This window comes from Ammospiza nelsoni, chromosome 31 (assembly GCF_027579445.1).
Source record: "Ammospiza nelsoni isolate bAmmNel1 chromosome 31, bAmmNel1.pri, whole genome shotgun sequence".
NCBI lineage: Eukaryota > Metazoa > Chordata > Aves > Passeriformes > Passerellidae > Ammospiza > Ammospiza nelsoni.
This window is the reverse complement of record NC_080663.1, coordinates 4,071,369-4,090,223: the sequence shown is the minus strand read 5'-3', so window position 1 is coordinate 4,090,223 and position 18,855 is coordinate 4,071,369. Positions and strand designations below refer to the sequence as shown.

The 18,855-nt window shown below is 50.5% G+C and overlaps 1 protein-coding gene across 1 annotated transcript; it reads right to left on the bottom strand.

Moving 5' to 3' along the window:
• Positions 1-405: 405 nt before the first annotated feature.
• LOC132085550 (olfactory receptor 14J1-like) lies at positions 406-4,597 on the bottom strand. Its single transcript, XM_059491012.1, has 4 exons — positions 4,592-4,597; positions 4,419-4,484; positions 2,496-2,957; positions 406-519 (listed from the first exon to the last, which is right to left on the bottom strand). The coding sequence occupies exons 1-4, from the start codon at positions 4,595-4,597 to the stop codon at positions 406-408; spliced, it is 648 nt and encodes a 215-aa protein (XP_059346995.1).
• Positions 4,598-18,855: the final 14,258 nt, after the last annotated feature.

The window sequence follows — 18,855 nt, the reverse complement described above, 5'->3', positions numbered from 1 at the left end:
TTTCAATATTAGGACAGGTTTACCGCAAGAAAAGTGTTCTCCTGAGCTGGTGGATGGGCACAGGGAGCAGAACAGCCCCCTGTATTTCAGGAGGAAGCAGCTGGGGACCTGCTGAGCCACTCAGATGCTCACAGGTGTCTCTGGGACCAGATGGGATCCATCCCAGGGGGATGAGGGCGTTGGTGGATGAGGTCCCCAAGCTGCTCTCCATCATTTACCATCAGTGCTGGCTCAGCAGGGAGGTCCCAGAGGACTGGAGGTGCCAGTGTGAGCCCATTGCCAAGAAGGGCTGGAAGGAGGAGCAGGTGAACTCCAGGCGTGTCAGCCTGACCTGGGTGCCCAGCAAGGTTATGGAACAGATCGCCTTGAGTGCCATCACAGGGCGCCCACAGGATGGCCGAGGGGTCAGAGCCAGCCAGTGTGGATTTCAATATCTGCACTGATGATCTGCATGAGGGGACTGAGTCCAGCATCAGCAAATTTGCGGATGACACCAAAGTGGGTGTGAGTGTGGATCTGCTGGAGGGAAGGAGGGCTCTGCAGAGAGCCCTGGACAGGCTGGATCCAGGGCCCAAATCCAACAAGGTGAGGTTTAACAAGTCCAAGTGCCGGATCTTGAACTTTGGCCACAACAACCCCTGCAGCACTACAGGCTGGGGACAGAGTGGCTGGAGAGAAGACAGGCAGAAAGGGACCTGCAGGGACTGATGGACAGCAGGCTGGGCATGAGGCAGCAGAGTGCCCAGGTGGGCAAGAATACCAATGGCTCCTGGCCTGGTTCAGGAATGGTGTGGCCAGCAGGAGCAGAGCAGTGATTCTTCCCCTGTGCTCAGCACTGCTTGGGCAGCACCTCGATTGCTGTGTCCAGTTGTGGCCCCCCAATTTAGGAAGGACATGGAGGGGCTGAAGCGTGTCCAGAGAAAGGCAACAAGGCTGGGGAGGGGCCTGCAGCAGAAGTGCTGTGAGGAGTAGCTGAGGGAGCTCTGGTTGTTTGTCCTGGAGAAGAGGAAGCTCAGGGGAGACAAGGTGGTGCCAGGGCACAGGTTGGACTGTATGATCTCCAAGGCCTTATCCGGCCTTGCTGACTCTGGGGTTCTCTGAAACCACTCTTGGAGCAGTTGCAGGAGGAGCCCTGGGCCTCCTGTTCAGCAGCTCCAGCAGCCCAGGTCCCTCAGCTTCTCCTGCCACCCCAAAGCCCATCCTGTCAGTCCTGCAGAGCCTCTGCAGCTCCTCCTCACTGCCCAGAACAGGGAGCCCCAGAGCCAGACACAGCAGCCCAGATGTGCTCCCCTGGCCTGGGGTGCCTCTGGCAAGGGAGCAGCACCAGGCACTGCAGGAGCCCGCAGACAATTCCTGCAGCACTTGTAGGATGATACTGCAGATAATTCCTGCAGCACTGGTAGGATGATCCTGCTCCCCAAAGGATGTTTCCATGGTGCCAAGTCAGGAACTGCAATGGGGAGTGGGGCCAGAGAGGAAAGGGCAAACCGGGATGGGCTGTTTGCAGGGCAGGGAACAGGGCTGGGGAACAGGAAGAAATTTGTGCCAGACAGAGTAAAGAAAGCCAAGGTGAAGCAAAGGAAATGCTCAGGGCAGTCTGGGGGTGGCTGCCAGGCAGCCCTGGCTCTGAGCAACAGCATCTGCAGTGGGACAGGAAACTCCCAGCTGATGGGAACAAACTTTCTGGCTGACTGCAGAGGCCAGGACAAAGCTGAGTGGTTTCCCTGGTGTCCCCCAGCCCTTGCTGGCCCCAGGGCCTGATGGCATTTGTGCCTCTCGATCATGTCCCCACACCAACAGCCTGGGGCTGCTCACGGGGCTTTTCTGTGCTGAGCATTGGCCTGGGTGTGTTCTTGAGAGAGCCTGGGCAAGGAGCCTGGAGCCCCCAGGCCCTGGGCTGAGGCATCAGCGCTGCCCCAGCAGTGCCCATGGCCTGTCCCTGCTGCAGCCCCAGCACTGCCACCCCCAGGGCTGTGCCCGGCCCCGAGAGCACTCAGGCCCTGCAGCAACACCAGAGCCACCAGGGCAGTGGGGCAGGGCCACGGCAGCAGCACTGGCAACACCAAATGCTGATGCTGCTGGGCACAGCTGCTGGGCCAGCACTGATCTGCCCCCAGCTATGCACACAGACTTTGCTGCTGCAGCTCCAGAGAAGGCAAAAAAAGGGGACATCTCCAGCGAAAACTTGGCTGAGAGATCCTTTACTTTGCTTAAGCCATAAGGAGCACAGATCCTCATTGACACAGTCAGGGGCCACTGCAAATTTTGAGAGAAACAAGATGTGAAAGGGTACAAACCATTGTATTTCTTTGTGGGCAATACTAAAAATGTAATACACAGTGAAAGAACTTAGTGTATCAAAGATGACTTTTATTAGAATTGATTTGCATAAATTTTCCCGCAGTTTACTGTTTCTGAAATCATTCAGTCATCAATCTCCACACTGCAGCCTTGAGTTCCTGGTTCCTCAGGCTGTAGATGAGGAGGTTCAGGGCTGGAGGCACCACGGAGTACAGAACTGACACTGCCAGATCCAGGGATGGGGAGGAGATGGAGGGGGGCTTCAGGTAGGCAAATGTGCCAGTGCTGACAAAGAAGGAGACCGCGGCCAGGTGAGGGAGGCAGGTGGAAAAGGCTTTGTGCTGTCCCTGCTCAGAGGGGATCCTCAGCACAGCCCTGAAGATCTGCACATAGGAGAAAACAATGAACACAAAACAGCCAAAAGCTAAACAGACAGCAAGCAATGAAATCCAAATTTTTCTGAAGGTGGAGTGTGAGCATGAGAGCTTGAGGATCTGAGGCACCTCACAGAAGAACTGGCCGAGGGCATTGCCATGGCACAGGGACAGGGAAAATGTATTGGCCGTGTGCATGAGAGCATTGAGAAAGGCACTGGCCCAGGCAGCTGCTGCCATGTGGGCACAAGCTCTGCTGCCCAGGAGGGTCCCATAGTGCAGGGGTTTGCAGATGGACACGTAGCGGTCGTAGCACATCACGGTCAGGAGAGAAAGCTTTGTTCCAATGAAGAAGAGAAGCAGAAAGAGCTGAGCCACACATCCAGTGTAGGAGATGTCCCTGGTGTCCCAGAGGGAATTGTGCATGGCTTTGGGGACAGTGGTGCAGATCATGCCCAGGTCACTGAGGGCCAAGTTGCACAGGAAGAAGAACATGGGCGTGTGCAGGTGGTGGCTGCAGGCTACGGCGCTGATGATGAGGCCATTGCCCAGGAGGGCAGCCATGGAGATGCCCAGCAAGAGGCAGTAGTGCAGGAGCTGCAGCTGACGTGTGTCTGCCAATGCCAGCAGGAGGAAGTGTCTGATGGAGCTGCTGTTGGATATTCCTTAACTCTGGGCATTGTGGACTGTAGAAACAAGACATTGAAAAGTTGAGACCAAGCTCTTGGAATCAACCCTATAGGGTTATTTTAGGAATTCCCTCAAAACTAGTTCTCTACCTGTGGGGAAACTTCACTCAATGTGTTTATTCTTGATCTTGGGTTTATGCTCCTGAGTTACTGATTCATCTTAAGCACTGCTCTCAGCCTGAACCCTGGGGAAGCCCACAGGGAAAACAGGGCTCCCTCTGCCCCATTGCAGTCAGACCTTCTGGTCCCCACACAGGTGCACTTTGCCCATTCCACCTCCCTCTAGTTCAGGGTGATCCAACATAAACTGAGCTTGAAAAATTAAGTTGAGTTTTTAAAACTCCAGTTTAAAAGTCAATTTCTCTAAGCCCTTCTCTCTTTCCCTACGCAGCTGGACAGGGAGGGATACCAACGGCTGGCCTGGATCTCTGCTGCCTGGAGTCGTGCCTACTGGGAGCTGTTTCTCTCTATCCAAGCCTTGTCCCAGCCAGTGCTGCCAGAGCCCAGCCCAGCCCTGGGGGCTCAGCTCTGCCCTGCAGACCCCTCCCAGCACATGGCACTGCCCAGGGGCATCTCCCTGGCAGCAGGGCCTTAAGGGCAGGCCGGACAAACAGGGATGCTGCAAGCCAAGGTGGTGGTGCTGCTGTCTGTAGGGAGAGGAGGCTGAGGAGGCACTTTCTGAGGGAAATCTGAGGCACATCTGCTGATGCCCAGGGTGACAGTGCAGGAGTGTCAGTGACACAGCCAAAGATGACAGCCCCTTTCCCTTCACTTTAGGAGAAAGCTGAGAGCAGCCCTGGCCATGCAGCACCAACTCCACAGCAGGAGGAATCTGCCCTGATGGGGGTGGCTCCTTCCACCTCCAACTTCTCCCCTGCAGCATCCATGGGGAGCTGCCAGGCAGGCTGAGAGCTGCCCCTGGCAGGTAGCACATGCCCTGGGCTGGCGAAGAGCCCTGAGGGCTGCAGGAGCTGCCAGGCAGGAGTGCCCTGGGCAGCCCTGGCTGCAGCCCCAGCTTCACCCCCTGCAGACGTCCTTGGCAGCAGGAGCCGACCTGCCCTGTCCTTCTGACGGTACCCAGGGCAGCCCCGCTCTGCAGCACATCCTCCTCCTCCTGCTCCTGTGGCACAAAGATACTGGGAGAGTCCTCCTGACACATCCCCCAGGCTGTGGGGTGTGCTGGCTTCAGGAGATTCCTCCAGGAGCACAGGGGACATTGCCCTGCACCCACATGTCGACGGAAGGAGACCAGGACATCAATTAGATCATCACAGGCCCGATTTTATTGATCAGTACAGCAGTTTAAATACAGTTCATAATGAGCTTTATGCATATTGCAAAAGTTGAGCTCAGGATTGGTTAGTTACATATCAGCAACTACGCCTACTTCTGAATTCTTATGGTTCTACTTTTGATACTTTCTACTATTCTCAGGGAGAATCTCTCTTCCCTATCCTCATGTTGCGGCAAGGGCATTCTGTGCTTGCCTGTCATTGGTCACCGACTGCTGACTTCTCCTTTCAGCTTACTGACTGCTGACTTCCCTCTCTCAGCTTGACCAGCGGCCTTATGTCAGCATGGCCTTTCGCAGCTAACCAGTTATTAATAAATCTCTCCACATTTCCCCCGTTTTCTTCTTGAGCAAGGAGATTAGTTTGCCATGTTTTTGCTATTGTACGACTGACCATGTTTTGAATACAATTTAAAATACAAGGCAAAATAAGCAAAAGCAGTAAAATTACACCCAGAAGTCCTATAACATAGATTACATGTTCCTCAGCCATGGTCCGAGTCCTAAGCCTTTAAGCCATTCGTCAATTCCTAAACCTTCTTCTTCCTTAAGTTTGTGAAGTCCCTGTTGCAGTTCTTTTATCTTAGTGTGAATGGACACCGAATGATCAGACAGATTCATGCAGCACATTCCCTCGAACTCTTCACATCCATGCCCTTGTGCTAAGAGCAAAAAATCTACAGCAGCCCTATTTTGCAAAACAGCATGGGTAACACTTTGCACATCTGCGGTTAGCATGTCTAGAGTTTGTGATGTCCTGTTCAGCTCATCCTTTGCCCAGCATCCTAATTGTTTTGCTAAATTCATGGCTTTATTGGCAGATCCTCCTGGCAAGATAGTTGAAACCACCACCTGTTTGAATGTGCCCCAAAACTGTGGATCTCCTATCTGGCTGCAGTCTAAGTCATGTATGCTACGTCTCTTCCTGTTTGAATTTTGACTCAGCTGCATTAGCAAGGATACATTAGGGTGAAACAATGACAATTTTCCCAAAAAACAGGGTCCACCCTGTGGTTTAGCTGGTATACCATTCCACGCCCTGTCTCCACAAATCATAAATATTCCTGTGGGTAATTTCATTGGTGCTGTGATATTTGTGCTGTTACATTGACTGTAATGCTGCAGAGAGAATTCACTCACATTCAGGGATGAATCTAGGGTGGCCCATGTTTCTTTAGGTTGGTTTAAATTTTTAGCAGCCGAAAATTTGAAGCTAAACCATCCGCCAGCTGTAGTGTTAGACATACTGGCATTTGTACTTCCAAAAAGATCCAATTCCTCAGGAGGAGAATGCAAAGAGGTGTTAAGTGATTGGATTAGTAAGCATTGACGATAGTCATCACTCTGACTTGCAGTGTACCCTTGTTGTACTGGCAATGTGATGTTTGACATGTTAGACATACATAAGTTTTGATTGTTTATCAAACTGCAAAATTCTCCAGGAGACCACACCGGAAGTTCCACCAGGCATGTTCGAAATGGGTTAGTGACTCCTCCAAGATTAAGACAAAGTGATGATTGGTTAGTTTGATTAGCAAGTGTCACCCATAAATTTTCCCTTGGTTGACTAAAGTGTGTTATTCCTACTGCTTCACTTGCTACAGCATTGAGCAGTATAACAAGAACAAACTTCATTTTTCTTTCTGCTTGCTTTGCTTTTCCATTCTTTCCTTCTGCTTGCTTTGTTTTTCCTTTCTTCTCTGTCTTTTCCCAGGTTTGCTAGATTGTCTATTGTAAGGCTGAGTCAATTTTTGAATATACTGATCTAATTCTAAATCAGCATCCTTGCTCACAGGTATAGCATGAGATAAGTTTGAAGGCAAATCAGCTTTACAGCGAGCTGCTATGATGCGTGAGGCTGTATTAATTTAAAATATTCTAAATATTTCCTGCAACTTCCACCTAAGATATGCTATAACCACTTGTTCTGTACTCTCAAAAAGCTGTAATCCACTCCGTCCTGGCAGGCCAGTACTTTGTTCAAGAGCTCTAACCCAGAAAAAAATTTCGAATCCACCTTCCAGAACAAGGTGCACACCATAAATACCCTAGTGACCTCTGTGAATACCAATAAACCTGATTACAATCTGCACAATGCAAAGCTACCCATGCATAACAATTATCATTATCCCTTTTGCAAACATAACAAGGAAGTGAATGTAAGTAAGGACCGGTATAAAAGTCTGGTTCTTCAACCCAATACAACCAATTCAATGGTGGTGATCACAAAGCCTCTTCAGACTTTTTACTATATGAGGCTAATAGTTCAAGCTCTTTCCTTAATACAAGGCGTATCTTATTTCGTAACCGTAGTTCTTGTTCATTATCTTCTTCAACAACTATATCTTCCTGAGGGTCCCACAACTGTAAAATTGTCCTAATCATAGAAAATTAATTAGCAATCACTGATATCCTTACTCAGATGAGATCGTTCCCTTTTTGCCTTCCTTTTCTTTTCTATCTTCAATCTTGCTGCTCCTAATCTTACTGGTCCTGCCACTTGCAAACTCAATTTTTGTAACTTGTCAATGCAGCAATCTAATGCTCTATCAGGATTCCCTTTGAAGGGTCCTACAATTGAATGCTGTGTTAAAGGTACTAATTTCCTACACCTTATAGAAACTATACGCCATTTACTTTGAACCTTAATTCTATTCACAATACATTGTACCTCCCATCGATAATAAGCAAGAATTTTCTGTTCAGGAGACTCATAAAGATTTAAAGCTATATATGTATTTTTTCCCTGTTTGTCTCCTTAATTCATCTTGCCAGCTTTTACCCCACGTGTGCTCGTGTTCACAAGTGTGACACCACAAACCCAATAACAATGATTGTTCTATCCAAAAAGTTCTATCACAACCCCCACAACGTAGGGCTATCCAGGCAGCACAATGTGGATTGTGACAGTCAAGGCAATGTTCTTTTGCTGGATTTGTTAATCGAAAAGTTGATAATGAGTCAATAAAACCAATCAACTCCTGGGCTGTCCGGTAGTGATGTGTCAGTGCTCTGTCCACCGCTTTCAAGTACCCCTTCAATTGTAACAGTAGTGGTTGTAGGACTAGAAGCAGTTTCTTCCCCAGTCGCTTCTTGTCCTCCTCCGTAAGGCGATTCACCAGAGGCTGCATCAAAAACAGGTTTAGTCCACTTAGCAGGCACCCACAAAGGCCCTGTAGGTGAGGAAACACAAAGATACCCCCGACCCCAATATAATACTTTTGCAGGTTTTTCCCATATTCCTGTACTTGGGTTCTTATACTTAACTCAGACCTCTGTTTCCTTAGTATTTTCCTGACCTGACCTCAGATGATGTTTCATTGCAGGAGGGGTATCGTCTTCCCCAAAAATACATAAATTATTAATCACATACAAAACCTTAGCAAAACATGTTTAATGATGGAAATAGAGGCCATCGTTGTGGCCACGCTTCTGGAGAAATGATGCTGGTATCTGCTCCTGTATCCAATAATCCATAAAGGGTTATGCTTTGATGCCCATAGGTAATTTTAACTTTTTGCTTTGGTCTATTTTGTAAATCCACAGTTAAAAGTGTAACACCAGTAGAGCCAAAACCTTTTTCATCCCATTATGCCCAGTAAATGATTGTATTCCCAATGTCATTTGTGATAGTGGTACCAATTGTGCGATGCGTTGTCCTTTTGTAATTTTAATCGGAGGATAAAGGTTGTAAACCATGATTTGTATTTCCCCTCTATAATCCGCATCAATAACACCAGGCAAAACAAATAATCCCAACATAGTTGTAGAAGAACGTCCCAGCAATAATGCTCCACATGTTTGTCCATTTAATATAAGAGGACCCTTTACTCCAGTGGGTATCCTCTCAGGCCGGTTTGTCATTAGTGTGACGTCTACTGCTGCGGATAAGTCCAAACCGAGGCTCCCTGTTGTTGCGGGTTGCAGACAGGAGGTGGCAGCGATGTCACTGCAGCAGCTGGTGTCTCCAATGTCATGGCGGCAACTTGTGTCTGTCCCGCATTGCCGCATCGGTAACACTTGATGAATGGTTTTGAACCTCCTTGCGTGAATGCCAGTGAGTGGCTTCGGAGAGGAGCAAGAGCAGCTAACACCTGATTCTGAGTAGACTCTGCTTGCTTTTGCAACCCTAATCCTAATTCCTTTAAGGCTTCTGCTATAAATGCCTGTGAAGCTGTTGGCATTAATGCCATTTGCTCTAGTGCTTCCTCAATAGTCCAATTTGCCCCTAAAGTAGCTAACACTCTTTGGGTTGCTGGATTGCTATTTTGCAAGGCACACCTGCCAATGTGCATTAAACAATAACTGCTGATGCTGAGCGAATATCAACCAAACTATTCCTCTTAAATCATTAGGACATAAAACCTGAGTATTAAAAAGATAATCTAGCATTTGCCTAACAGGTTCACTTTTTACTCCAAACTGACTAACCGTAGAACATAGCTGAGTTAGCAGCTTCCAATCTGAGGGAGTGTATTCCGCTATATTATGCGTAAGGTTCCCCTGTGCATCATACTGTGGTGTGTATGTGACCGGACATGCAAGACTAGAAGCTATTTCCACCGCCTCACCATCCCCCATTTGCATTACCTCTTTTGCCAAAGCAGCCCAAGGTTCCCTCCTCTGTTTAGCCATCTCCCCCCATGGATCACGGTGTGCCCCTGGGATGGGATCTGACTCTTTAAGAGTGCTATGCTGCTGGCGCTTCGGTACAGACACCGAGTTTACGCACGGGGAAGGCAGTGAAGCAGAGGCTGGCTCACGTGGAGGAAACGGCCCCCCCGCTGGAGCTGACAGTGAAACCGGAGCCGGCTCGAGCGAAGCCGGCTCGCGCAGGGGAATCGGCCCCCCCGCTGGAGCTGTAACCGGAGCTGACTCGCTCGGGGGTAGCAAAGCTGGTGGCGGAGGCAAAGCTGGCTTGCTCCCACCCCCACCTTCCAACCCGCCTGAAGCTGGTGGCGGAGGCAAAGCTGCTTTGCTCTTACCCCCACCATCCGACTCGCCCTCCCCCTCTGACAGGAAAGGTGCAGACGGTTCCACTGTGCCTGCAGGAAAATCCTCCACACCACTTTGCGGGGGACCCTTAGGCATAAGTATCTTATTTACAGAAAGTGCCAGGGGATCATCCTCACGACCATACCCTATATTCCTCTTATGAGCTTCTGTCACCCTTTCTGCTGCCTTTCTCTCAGAGACCTGCTGAAGTAACGTGTTATACACCACCCGCCATAACTTCCCTAATTTCTTTGCTGACTTATCATCGTCTAACACTGTATCCCACAGTATTTCCCCAAACTTCTTCCACTCTGCTAGCTCATGAACTGTATGAGGGTTAGAAAAGATACCTTTAGCATGGCCATAGGCTAATAACCCTGGTAATTCCTTTTTTAAATCTATCCCTTTTATTCCTCGCCGTTCTAAATATGCGGCGAATAAATCGTATGCCACTTGCCTATCCATACCTATTAATCAGCGCGCGCTGTTGCAGCTCTCCAGGCTCCCGTGACACATATTGGCTTGACTCACCGTTGTGATCCTCAAGGGTGCTTCAAATTCTGGCACCGTCCTGGCTGCAAGGACCCAAACCCAACCTCCTCGACCGTGGCGTAATCCCCTTTTTCTTTTAATCCGAGAAAAAGGCAGAGATTCGGCGTTGCCCGCATTCTCCACCATTTGTCGACGGAAGGAGACCAGGATATCAATTTGATCATCACAGGCCCGATTTTATTGATCAGTACATCAGGTTAAATACAGTTCATAATGAGCTTCATACATATTGCAAAAGTTGAGCTCAGGATTGGTTAGTTACATATCAGCAACTACGCCTACTTCTGCATTCTTATGGTTCTACTTTTGATACTTTCTACATATTCTCAGGGAGAATCTCTCTTCCCTATCCTCATGTTGAGGCAAGGGCATTCTGTCCTTGCCTATCATTGGTCACCGACTGCTGATTTCTCCTTTCAGCTTACTGAATGCTGACTTCCCTCTCTCAGCTTGACCAGCGGCAATATATCAGTATGGCCTTTCTCAGCAAACCAATTATTAATAAATCTCTCCACACCCACACACTCACCATGCACAGGGCTGTGAAGATCTTTCCCCAAGTGAAGTCTCAGCCAATCTCTTCCCAATCCTGATTGCCTTCAGCCTGTCTCTGCCTGGCTCCTGTCCCCTCAGTGCCTGCAGGCAGAGCCCTCCGCCCTGCTGGGCTGGGAGAGGAGCTGGCCCTGGGAAGAGCTGTTCCTTTAAAGCTCAGCAGCACAGACAAAGCACAAGGACTTTAATGAGCCTCTTGGGACTTTGGTGTTGTTTACATCAGACTCAGTCCCTGAGAGTGTCTTCAAAAAACTTTTTAAGAACTCAAACTTAAATTGAAAATCTGAACTTTCCTGAAGTTTTAATACTCCCCACTGAGGAACACGACTGAGAAAGTGTCCCCAGGTTCCAGTTAGAGCAGAACACTGGAGGCAGTGATGACAGCTGGGGACAAACAAGGCAAAGATGTCTCTGGTGCTGAGCAAAGCTGGATGTGTTTTAGGAATGCAAAGGGCCTGAGCCCCAGCCCCTGGCCAGGCAGATGCTGTCCCTCCCTCCTTGCTCAGGGCTCTTCCCGGGATGGGCACTGGCATGTGGGGATGTGCAGTGCCAAGGGCAGGATCATGGGGCAGCCCCTGCCAGGCTGCTGAGCAAGGACAAGGAGGCAATGAGGCCCCAGGCCTGCAAGGGTCACTTGTCTCCTGCTCCTGCCTCAGGCCCAGGCCCAGCAGCCACGGCCAAAGTGCTGCCCAAGTTGGCTCTGGCAGGGCTGTCTTGCAGCTTCTGCCCATCCCTGTGCCCTGTGCAGCCCAGGCTGTCCCACGGTGTCCCTGCCCTGCACCTCTGTCCCTGCAGGCTGTCGGCATCCCCCGGCTGCCCCACCTGGCTGGGCCCTTCCTTTGCTGACAGCTCTGCCTCCTGCCTGTCTCTCTGCCTTTCCACACAAAGCTCGGGGCTGACCCAGACTCCTTCTGGGGGCTATGTTGCACCACAGCCCTGCCCTGCAAGGGAAATTCCTTTGTCCTTCTGTGCAGTCTTGATCTCCTCAGTGGCAATTTACATTAAGTTTTTCCATTTTTCTCCCTGTTTACTATTATATTAAAAGGATCCACCATCTCTGAAAGCTCGCTTCAATCCCTCTCAGGGCTCTCCTCTGCTGTCCTCAGTCCCCACCCCACTGAGCATAGAGCTCCTCTGTCCCTGTACAGTGCTCGTGTGCTTGAGACCAGGGTGCCTGGACAAGAGGCGCAGTTCTTTTCTACAGGAAGGAAACCACAGAGCCCCAGAGTTTTGAAGGCCAATCAGACGCAGCCTCAAGGAGGCCAAGGCCAGCCAGACCTTTTTGTCTTCAGAGCTTTTGTCTGGGAGCAATCCTAGGATAGACAGAGTTTGGGACACCAAATCCCAGTTTTTCCATGAGCACCTGGACAAGAAGGACAGTTCTTTTCCATAGGAAGGAAAGTACAGAGCCCAAGTATTTCACAGGCAGGTGAGAGCTGGCCCTCAGGAAGCCAAGGGAACCTAGACAGTCCTGGCAGCTTTTGTCTGGGAGCTATCCTTGGATATAAGGAATTTTGGAGGCAGATTCCCAAATTTGGCCAGAGATGCCTGCATCAAAAGATGTTTTTTTCAGTGGAAAGAAAAGCACATCCCTCCAGTGTTTTGAAGGCAGATGAGAGGTGGCCCCCAAGATGCGAAGGCCATCCAGAGGAGTCTGTTCTAGCAGGTTTTATATAGAAAGAATCTTTGGATTTAATCAAATATGAAGGTAAAAGCCTAATTTTGGCCATGAACACCTGGAGGAAACGGAGAGTTCTTTCCCACAGGAAGGAAAGCACAGAACTCCAGAGTTTTAGGGGCAGATGAGAAGCAACCTTCAACATGCAAGATCAGCTGGACCAGTCAGGCCAAGCAAACCAGACCTGCTTGGGGCCGTGCAGCACCACAATTGTCCCTTGGTTCCATAAGCCCCCATAGTATCAAAAAAGATCTTTGTTTTCATGAGGCCCAGTGACATCACAAGCAGAGGTCTTGGTTTTGAAGATGTGGGAATATGCTCTGAGCCCAGTGCCCATGGTGCTGGTCTCTTCCTGCTGAATTTTCTTGATGAATTGGCAGACCACTTGTAGGAGAAGGGCAAGAAGGCAGGGATGTTGCAGGGAATGCTCCAAGCGCGGTGCCAGCAGGCCCAGCCCAGGTGGGGATGGCTGCAGGTACCTGGGCTGTTCTGCGGAAGAGGCCACGGGCGGGGTCCTGCTCCTGTGTGCACTGCACGGCTGCACCTGGCAAAGAGCAAGCGCAGCCAGAGGTGAGGGGCTGCGGGAGAGGCCAGAGAACACAGTCCAGCCCTGCGCTGCCCAGGCAGGGACAATCCCGGGATGTCCCAGGGGATGGAGCACGGCCCCTGTGGGGTGTCTGCCCGGCCCCTCTTCTGTCCTGTCCATGGGCATGGGAATGGATTGGGTGGGATGGGATGGGATAAAATGGGGCGGGATGGAATGGCGCCAAGTTGGCTGCGGGCACGAACCCTGTGGCCCCACTCTGCCACTCACCCTCCTACGGCAGCTCGAACGGCACCATCTCTTTGGTTTCATGTGCTGGGGCAGCTCCAGGGCCTTTTTCCTCCTCTTCCCCCCAGGCCACCTTGGGCGCTTTCAGGGGTCTCTGCTCCATGATAATGACTGGTTTTGTGTGGGCACCTGCTGAAGAGAAGCCTCGGGAAGGCCACGGGTCACCAAGTCCTGTAGTCTGGCCTCGAGGTCAGCTGCAGGAAGAACGCCCAAGAAAGGCTCCAGGTCAGACAGGAACGAGTGCACTGTGTGGGGGCTCTTCATGGCACCGCTCTGTCCCGTTCTGCCCCATTGTGTGTTCCCAGCACCTGGGCAAGCTTCTATTTCCCACGTGTCACAAAGGGCCCTTGGTCACCGGGTTCCGTTCCATGGCACAGAGACGGTGCTGCAGCGTGCCACCCAGGGCCCTTGCACACACTGCCTTCTGCCCTGGGCCTGCCCCCCAGCCCAGCCAAAGTGGCCCAGCTTGGAAGGAATCCCTGGCCCCAGGTGTCTAAGATAGCCCACACAGGATCTTTGGGAAGGGCTCAGACCATCAGCAAATGCTGCCCAGCTCTGCCGGCTCAGTCCTATCCTCATATCTTTCCCTGAGAGCACTTGAATTTCTAAATTATAATCATTTGAAGGGAGGGGATTTACCTTTTCCATTTCAGAGAAGCCTTCTGCCTTCATTAGCAGATACCTCTCTCTTAAACCAATACAATTGTTTATCATCTTGCAGATGCGCAGTTTCTGGGGAGCCCCGTTTTACACCAGGGACCCGGAGAACCATTCCCAGCAATTGGGAAAATCCTAGATGGTCCATCCACCCATAGATGAGGTCTCCAAATGTGCCCCGAAATGTGGTCCAGCTCTTAGAGGCCTAAAAGAGCAAGTCCAAGTGACTTGATGATATTTTTTGGCCCAGAAAGCCCTGCAGCTGATGGCACACTTCACAATCAGCAGGGGACACAGCTAGGCCAAAGTCCAGACCTCTGCTGGGAGCCTTTCTCCTCAAATACCCTTCAAGCAGACCTCCATGCAAGTCAGTTGGGAAGGTTTCTTCAAATGATACATTTCTGGCACATAACTACACAGGCTTATGTGAAAGATTCTAAAGCAGCTGCTGTGGAGTCAAAGAGCCAGCACTAAGAGTCCTTGTCATCTCTTTGTAGCTAAATCCCACTTTGGGGGAATTGAGGAAGTTTGGAATGAGCTAGAGAGCAGACCTCTGAGTGTTTTAGATGATGCCATTGCTTTTTCTTCTCTTCTACATAGAGAGGAAGGGTGAGTTTGGCTCACATCTCCACCGCATGGCTCACAAGGCGCACAAGACTTGTAGTTAGAAGAGTTTTGAAGGATTTCTTGACCAAGAAGACACTGCCAACAAGGATATTGATGTTTTGCAGGGAGTCCTTCAATATTTCGTCTTATGGACTCATGCTACAGTGTAAGCTTCCTTAGCCAATCATGTTATGACACACAAACCTAAGCACTGCATCCTAAGCTTCTTGTTTACCATTGTAACTACTTTTGTATTTTCTAGATCTTCAGCCCTAAAACTCTAAACTTTCCTCCACTTCAACCTTCCTCCCCGTGTCTCTGCTATAATGAACTAGAAATCCACATTCTCGTTTCCAGCACTTAAGTTTGGAAGCCCTTTCCAAGGTCTCCCATCAAATCCTGTGTTTAATTCTAAGCTTTGCTGACATGACCAAAGCTCTGAGATTTCCCTGCATTTGGGTTTCCAATAACACTGATGCTGTTAGTTCCACAGTACCCAGGGTCCGTCTTGCAAGTCAACTCTGGCAGGACCAAGGCGGCTGCCAGGGGGCTGCTTGTGGCCTCGGACAGCCCATTGCCCATGGCTTGCCAGTGCCCCAGCCCCTCAGGGGCTGCCCCAGCCCGGCCAAGCTGCCCGGCAGCAGTGCCGCAGCCCCAGAGCAGCTTGAGAGCAGCCCCATCCAGAGGCACCTGGGAGCCCTCAGCAAGGCAGCCAGCAGCACACGGGCAGGAGGACACAGATGGTGCTTCCTGCCTGGCACAGGGCTTGTGGCCATCTCCAGGCACCACTCTGGCAGGGATCCCCGCAGCCCCGGCCCCTGCCCACTCGCTCTGTCACAAGCACAAAGGCTTCAGCAGAACCACCAAAGGCCAAGGGGCCATTTTCCCTTGCCCACTGCACAGTGGGCAGCTGGCTGAGCATAAGCACCCTTCTCCCCCTTCAGGGCCTCACCTCCTCTCAGCCTGCTGTGCTGCTGAGCTCCCTTTTCACCCTTTCCTGCCTCTTAACCTGAAGACCCTGGGCAGCAAAGGAAAGCTGCTGGCAGTGTGTGTATCATAACGCATTCTAGAATTTATTTATTTACAGTAGTCTACAATATATATTAATAGATAGAATTATGTATACGCTGTAATTTATTTATTCACAATAGAGATAAAAAATTGAAAAAAGAAAAGAAAAATCTTAAGGAAAAGGCAGATTCCCGTCTGTCTCAGGTGTCCCCAGCAGACAGAGCCTGCAGGATCAGCTCTTTGCAGTCCTCCAGCAGCGCAGCCGGCCGATCCTCGACAGACAAGGCCAGTGTCCTCCATGCCCTGCGGAGCTGATCTTGCAACCTCCTGAAGATGGAATATTGCCCACACTGTATTGCTCGGAGGACATGCAGTGTTTCAAGTGCCAGCTGTGACATGTGTGAAATAGAAAGCTGTGTTTCCTATCAGGTACAAACAGGCAATGTGTGTATTTGTGACTGCGATATGTGTAGAGACCAACAATGGGACACTTGGGAATTCTAATAATAACTGGGGAAAATAAAGCATTGAAGAAGGCCTTTGAACCTATCTTTTGTTTGCAATTAACCTTGGTTGATTGAGGAGCATTTGAATTAAAGCGTTATGGATGTTGCTCTTTGCTTGTAGTTAATCCATAAAGAGTTCTGGAATAATAACCTTTTGAAGTATAATTTTACAATATTGCTTGTATCCTTGAAACTGTAGCTTTGGAATATAGATAAAGGAAACATGCTTATCCCACACCTTCACAAAACAGAGAAAAGGAGCTTGAGAAAGGAAGATGAACATCAACTCAAGGATTTATATTTTCAACCAAGGACAGCTGGACATCACTGTTATGAGATTTATAGTCCTTGCAATTAAAAGGTGGACACACATCTGGGGAGCTGGACTTCACCAGATGGGATTCGTCTTTCTTCTTTCGGAAACCGGACCACCACTGCCTGGGGATACTCCTTTAGGGATTCATCCTGAGAAAAACTAAATCACAATAGTGTATAGAATTGTGATGTAAAAAATTGGGAATAGAAACTGCTAATGAGTAAAAATTGGAATATAAACTGCTGAGAAAGCTTATAAGGACCCCTATAAATACCTGTAACCCTCAACTGTTGGTGTGCAGTTGGAGGGAAAACTTCCCCCACCGTACCCAGTGCTGTATTGCTCATACATTACCATATTAAATAATAAATTGATTGCTGCTTAAATATTGGCCTAGTCAAACTTCCTGTTTATAAGAGAAGCAGGGCAGGGACACTGTAGCACAGCCTGGGCTGCAAAGGGATGGGCAGCAGCTGCAAGACAGCCCTGCCAGAGCCAACTTGGGCGGCGCTTTGGCCATGGCTGCTGGGACTGGGCCTGAGGCAGGAGCAGGAGACAAGTGACCCTTGCAGGCCTGGGGCCTCATTGCCTCCTTGTCCCTGCTCAGCAGCCTGGCAGGGGCCGCCCCATGCTCCTGTCCCTGGCATTGCACATCCCCACATGCCAGTGCCCATCCCGGGAAGAGCCCTGAGCAAGGAGGGAGGGACAGCATCTGCCTGGCCAGGGGCTGGGGCTCAGCCCTTGGCCCTTGGCATTCCTCAAACACATCCAGGTGTGCTCAGCACCAGAGACACCATTGACTTGTTTGTCCCCAGCTGTCATCACTGCCTCCAGTGTTCTGCTCTAACTGGAACCTGGGGACACTTTCCCAGTTGTGTCCATCTGTGGGACTCATTAAAACTTCAGAGTTCCAATTTAAGTTTGAGTTTGTGAGAAGTTTTTTAAACACTCTCTCAGGGACTGTGTCTGATGTAAACAACACCATAGTCCCAAGAGGCTCATTAAAGTCCTTGTGCTGTATCTGTGCTGCTGAGCTTTAAAGGAACAGCTCTTCCCAGGGCCAGCTCCTCTCCCAGCCCAGCAGGGCTGAGGGCTTTGCCTGCAGGCACTGAGGGGACAGGAGCCAGGCAGAGACAGGCTGAAGGCAATCAGGATTGGGAAGACATTGAGCTGAGACTTCACCTGGGGAAAGATCTTCACAGCCCTGTGCATGGTGAGTGTGTGGGTGCAGGGCAATGTCCCCTGTGCTCCTGGAGGGATCTCCTGAAGCCAGCACACCCCACAGCCTGGGGGATGTGTCAGGAGGACTCTCCCAGTTTCTCTGTGGCACAGGAGGAGGAGGAGGAGGATGTGCTGCAGAGCGGGGCTGCCCTGGGTACCGTCAGAGGGACAGGGCAGGACGGCTCCTGCTTCCAAGGACAGCTGCAGGGGGTGAAGCTGGGGCTGCAGCCAGGGCTGCCCAGAGCTGTCCTGCCTGGCAGCTCCTGCAGCCCTCAGGGCTCTTCGCCAGCCCAGGGCATGTGCTACCTGCCAGGGGCAGCTCTCAGCCTGCCTAGCAGTTCCCCATGGACACTGCTGGGGAGAAGTTGGAGGTGGAAGGAGCCACCCCCATCAGGGCAGATTCCTCCTGCTGTGGAGTTGGTGCTGCATGGCCAGGGCTGCTCTCAGCTTTCTCCTAAAGTGAAGGGAAAGGGGCTGTCATCTTTGGCTGTGTCACTGACACTCCTGCACTGTCACCCTGGGCATCCCAGATGGGCCTCAGATCTCCTTCAGAAAGTGCCTCCTCAGCCTCCTCTCCCTACAGACAGCAGCACCACCACCTTGGCTTGCAGCATCTCTGTTTGTCTGCCTGCCCTTAAGGCCCGGCATCCAGGGAGATGCCCCTGGGCAGTGCCCTGTGCTGGGAGGGGTCTGCAGGGCAGAGCTGAGCCCCCAGGGCTGGGCTGGGATCTGGCAGCACAGGCAGGGACAAGGCTTGGATAGAGAGAAACGGCTCCCAGTAGGCACAACTCCAGGCAGCAGAGATCCAGGCCAGCCCTTGGTATCCCTCCATGTCCAGCTGCATAGGTAAAGACAGAAGAGTTGGAAAGATTGATTTTGAAACTGGAGTCTTCAAAAAAAGCCACTTTTTGTTAAGTGCAATTTTAAATTGTACATCCTGTAGTAGAGCGAGGGGAAATGAGCAAAGGGCAACTGTGTTGGCCCAGCAGTTTTGAGTGCAGTGGGGCACTGGGAGCCTTGTTTTCCCTCAGGGCTCCCCAGTGTTCAGCCTGAGAGCAATGCTAAGAACAGGACTTCTGTCCCTTCTAAAAAACACACAGTTACTTTGTAGCCCAAAGCTACACTGAAAAAAAAAAAGGTAAATGAAATTTCCCCAAAGAGAGAGAAGAACTTTTGAGTGCCTGTGTAAGAAAATAGCATAGCATTCACTCAAGTTATTGTGTCCAAATTGTCAATGTTGTCTTTGAACAGCTCAAAATGTCCAGAATCAAGAA

Excerpts from the sequence above, each read along its gene's own strand:
- LOC132085550 (XM_059491012.1), bottom strand. Across the intron at positions 2,958-4,418 it reads CCGTCAGAAGGACAGGGCAG|CTGCACTATGGGACCCTCCT; the intron begins GTCGGCTCCTGC and ends ATCTGCAAACCC. Across the intron at positions 520-2,495 it reads TGTACTCCGTGGTGCCTCCA|CAGATCCACACTCACACCCA; the intron begins GCCCTGAACCTC and ends CCTTCCCTCCAG.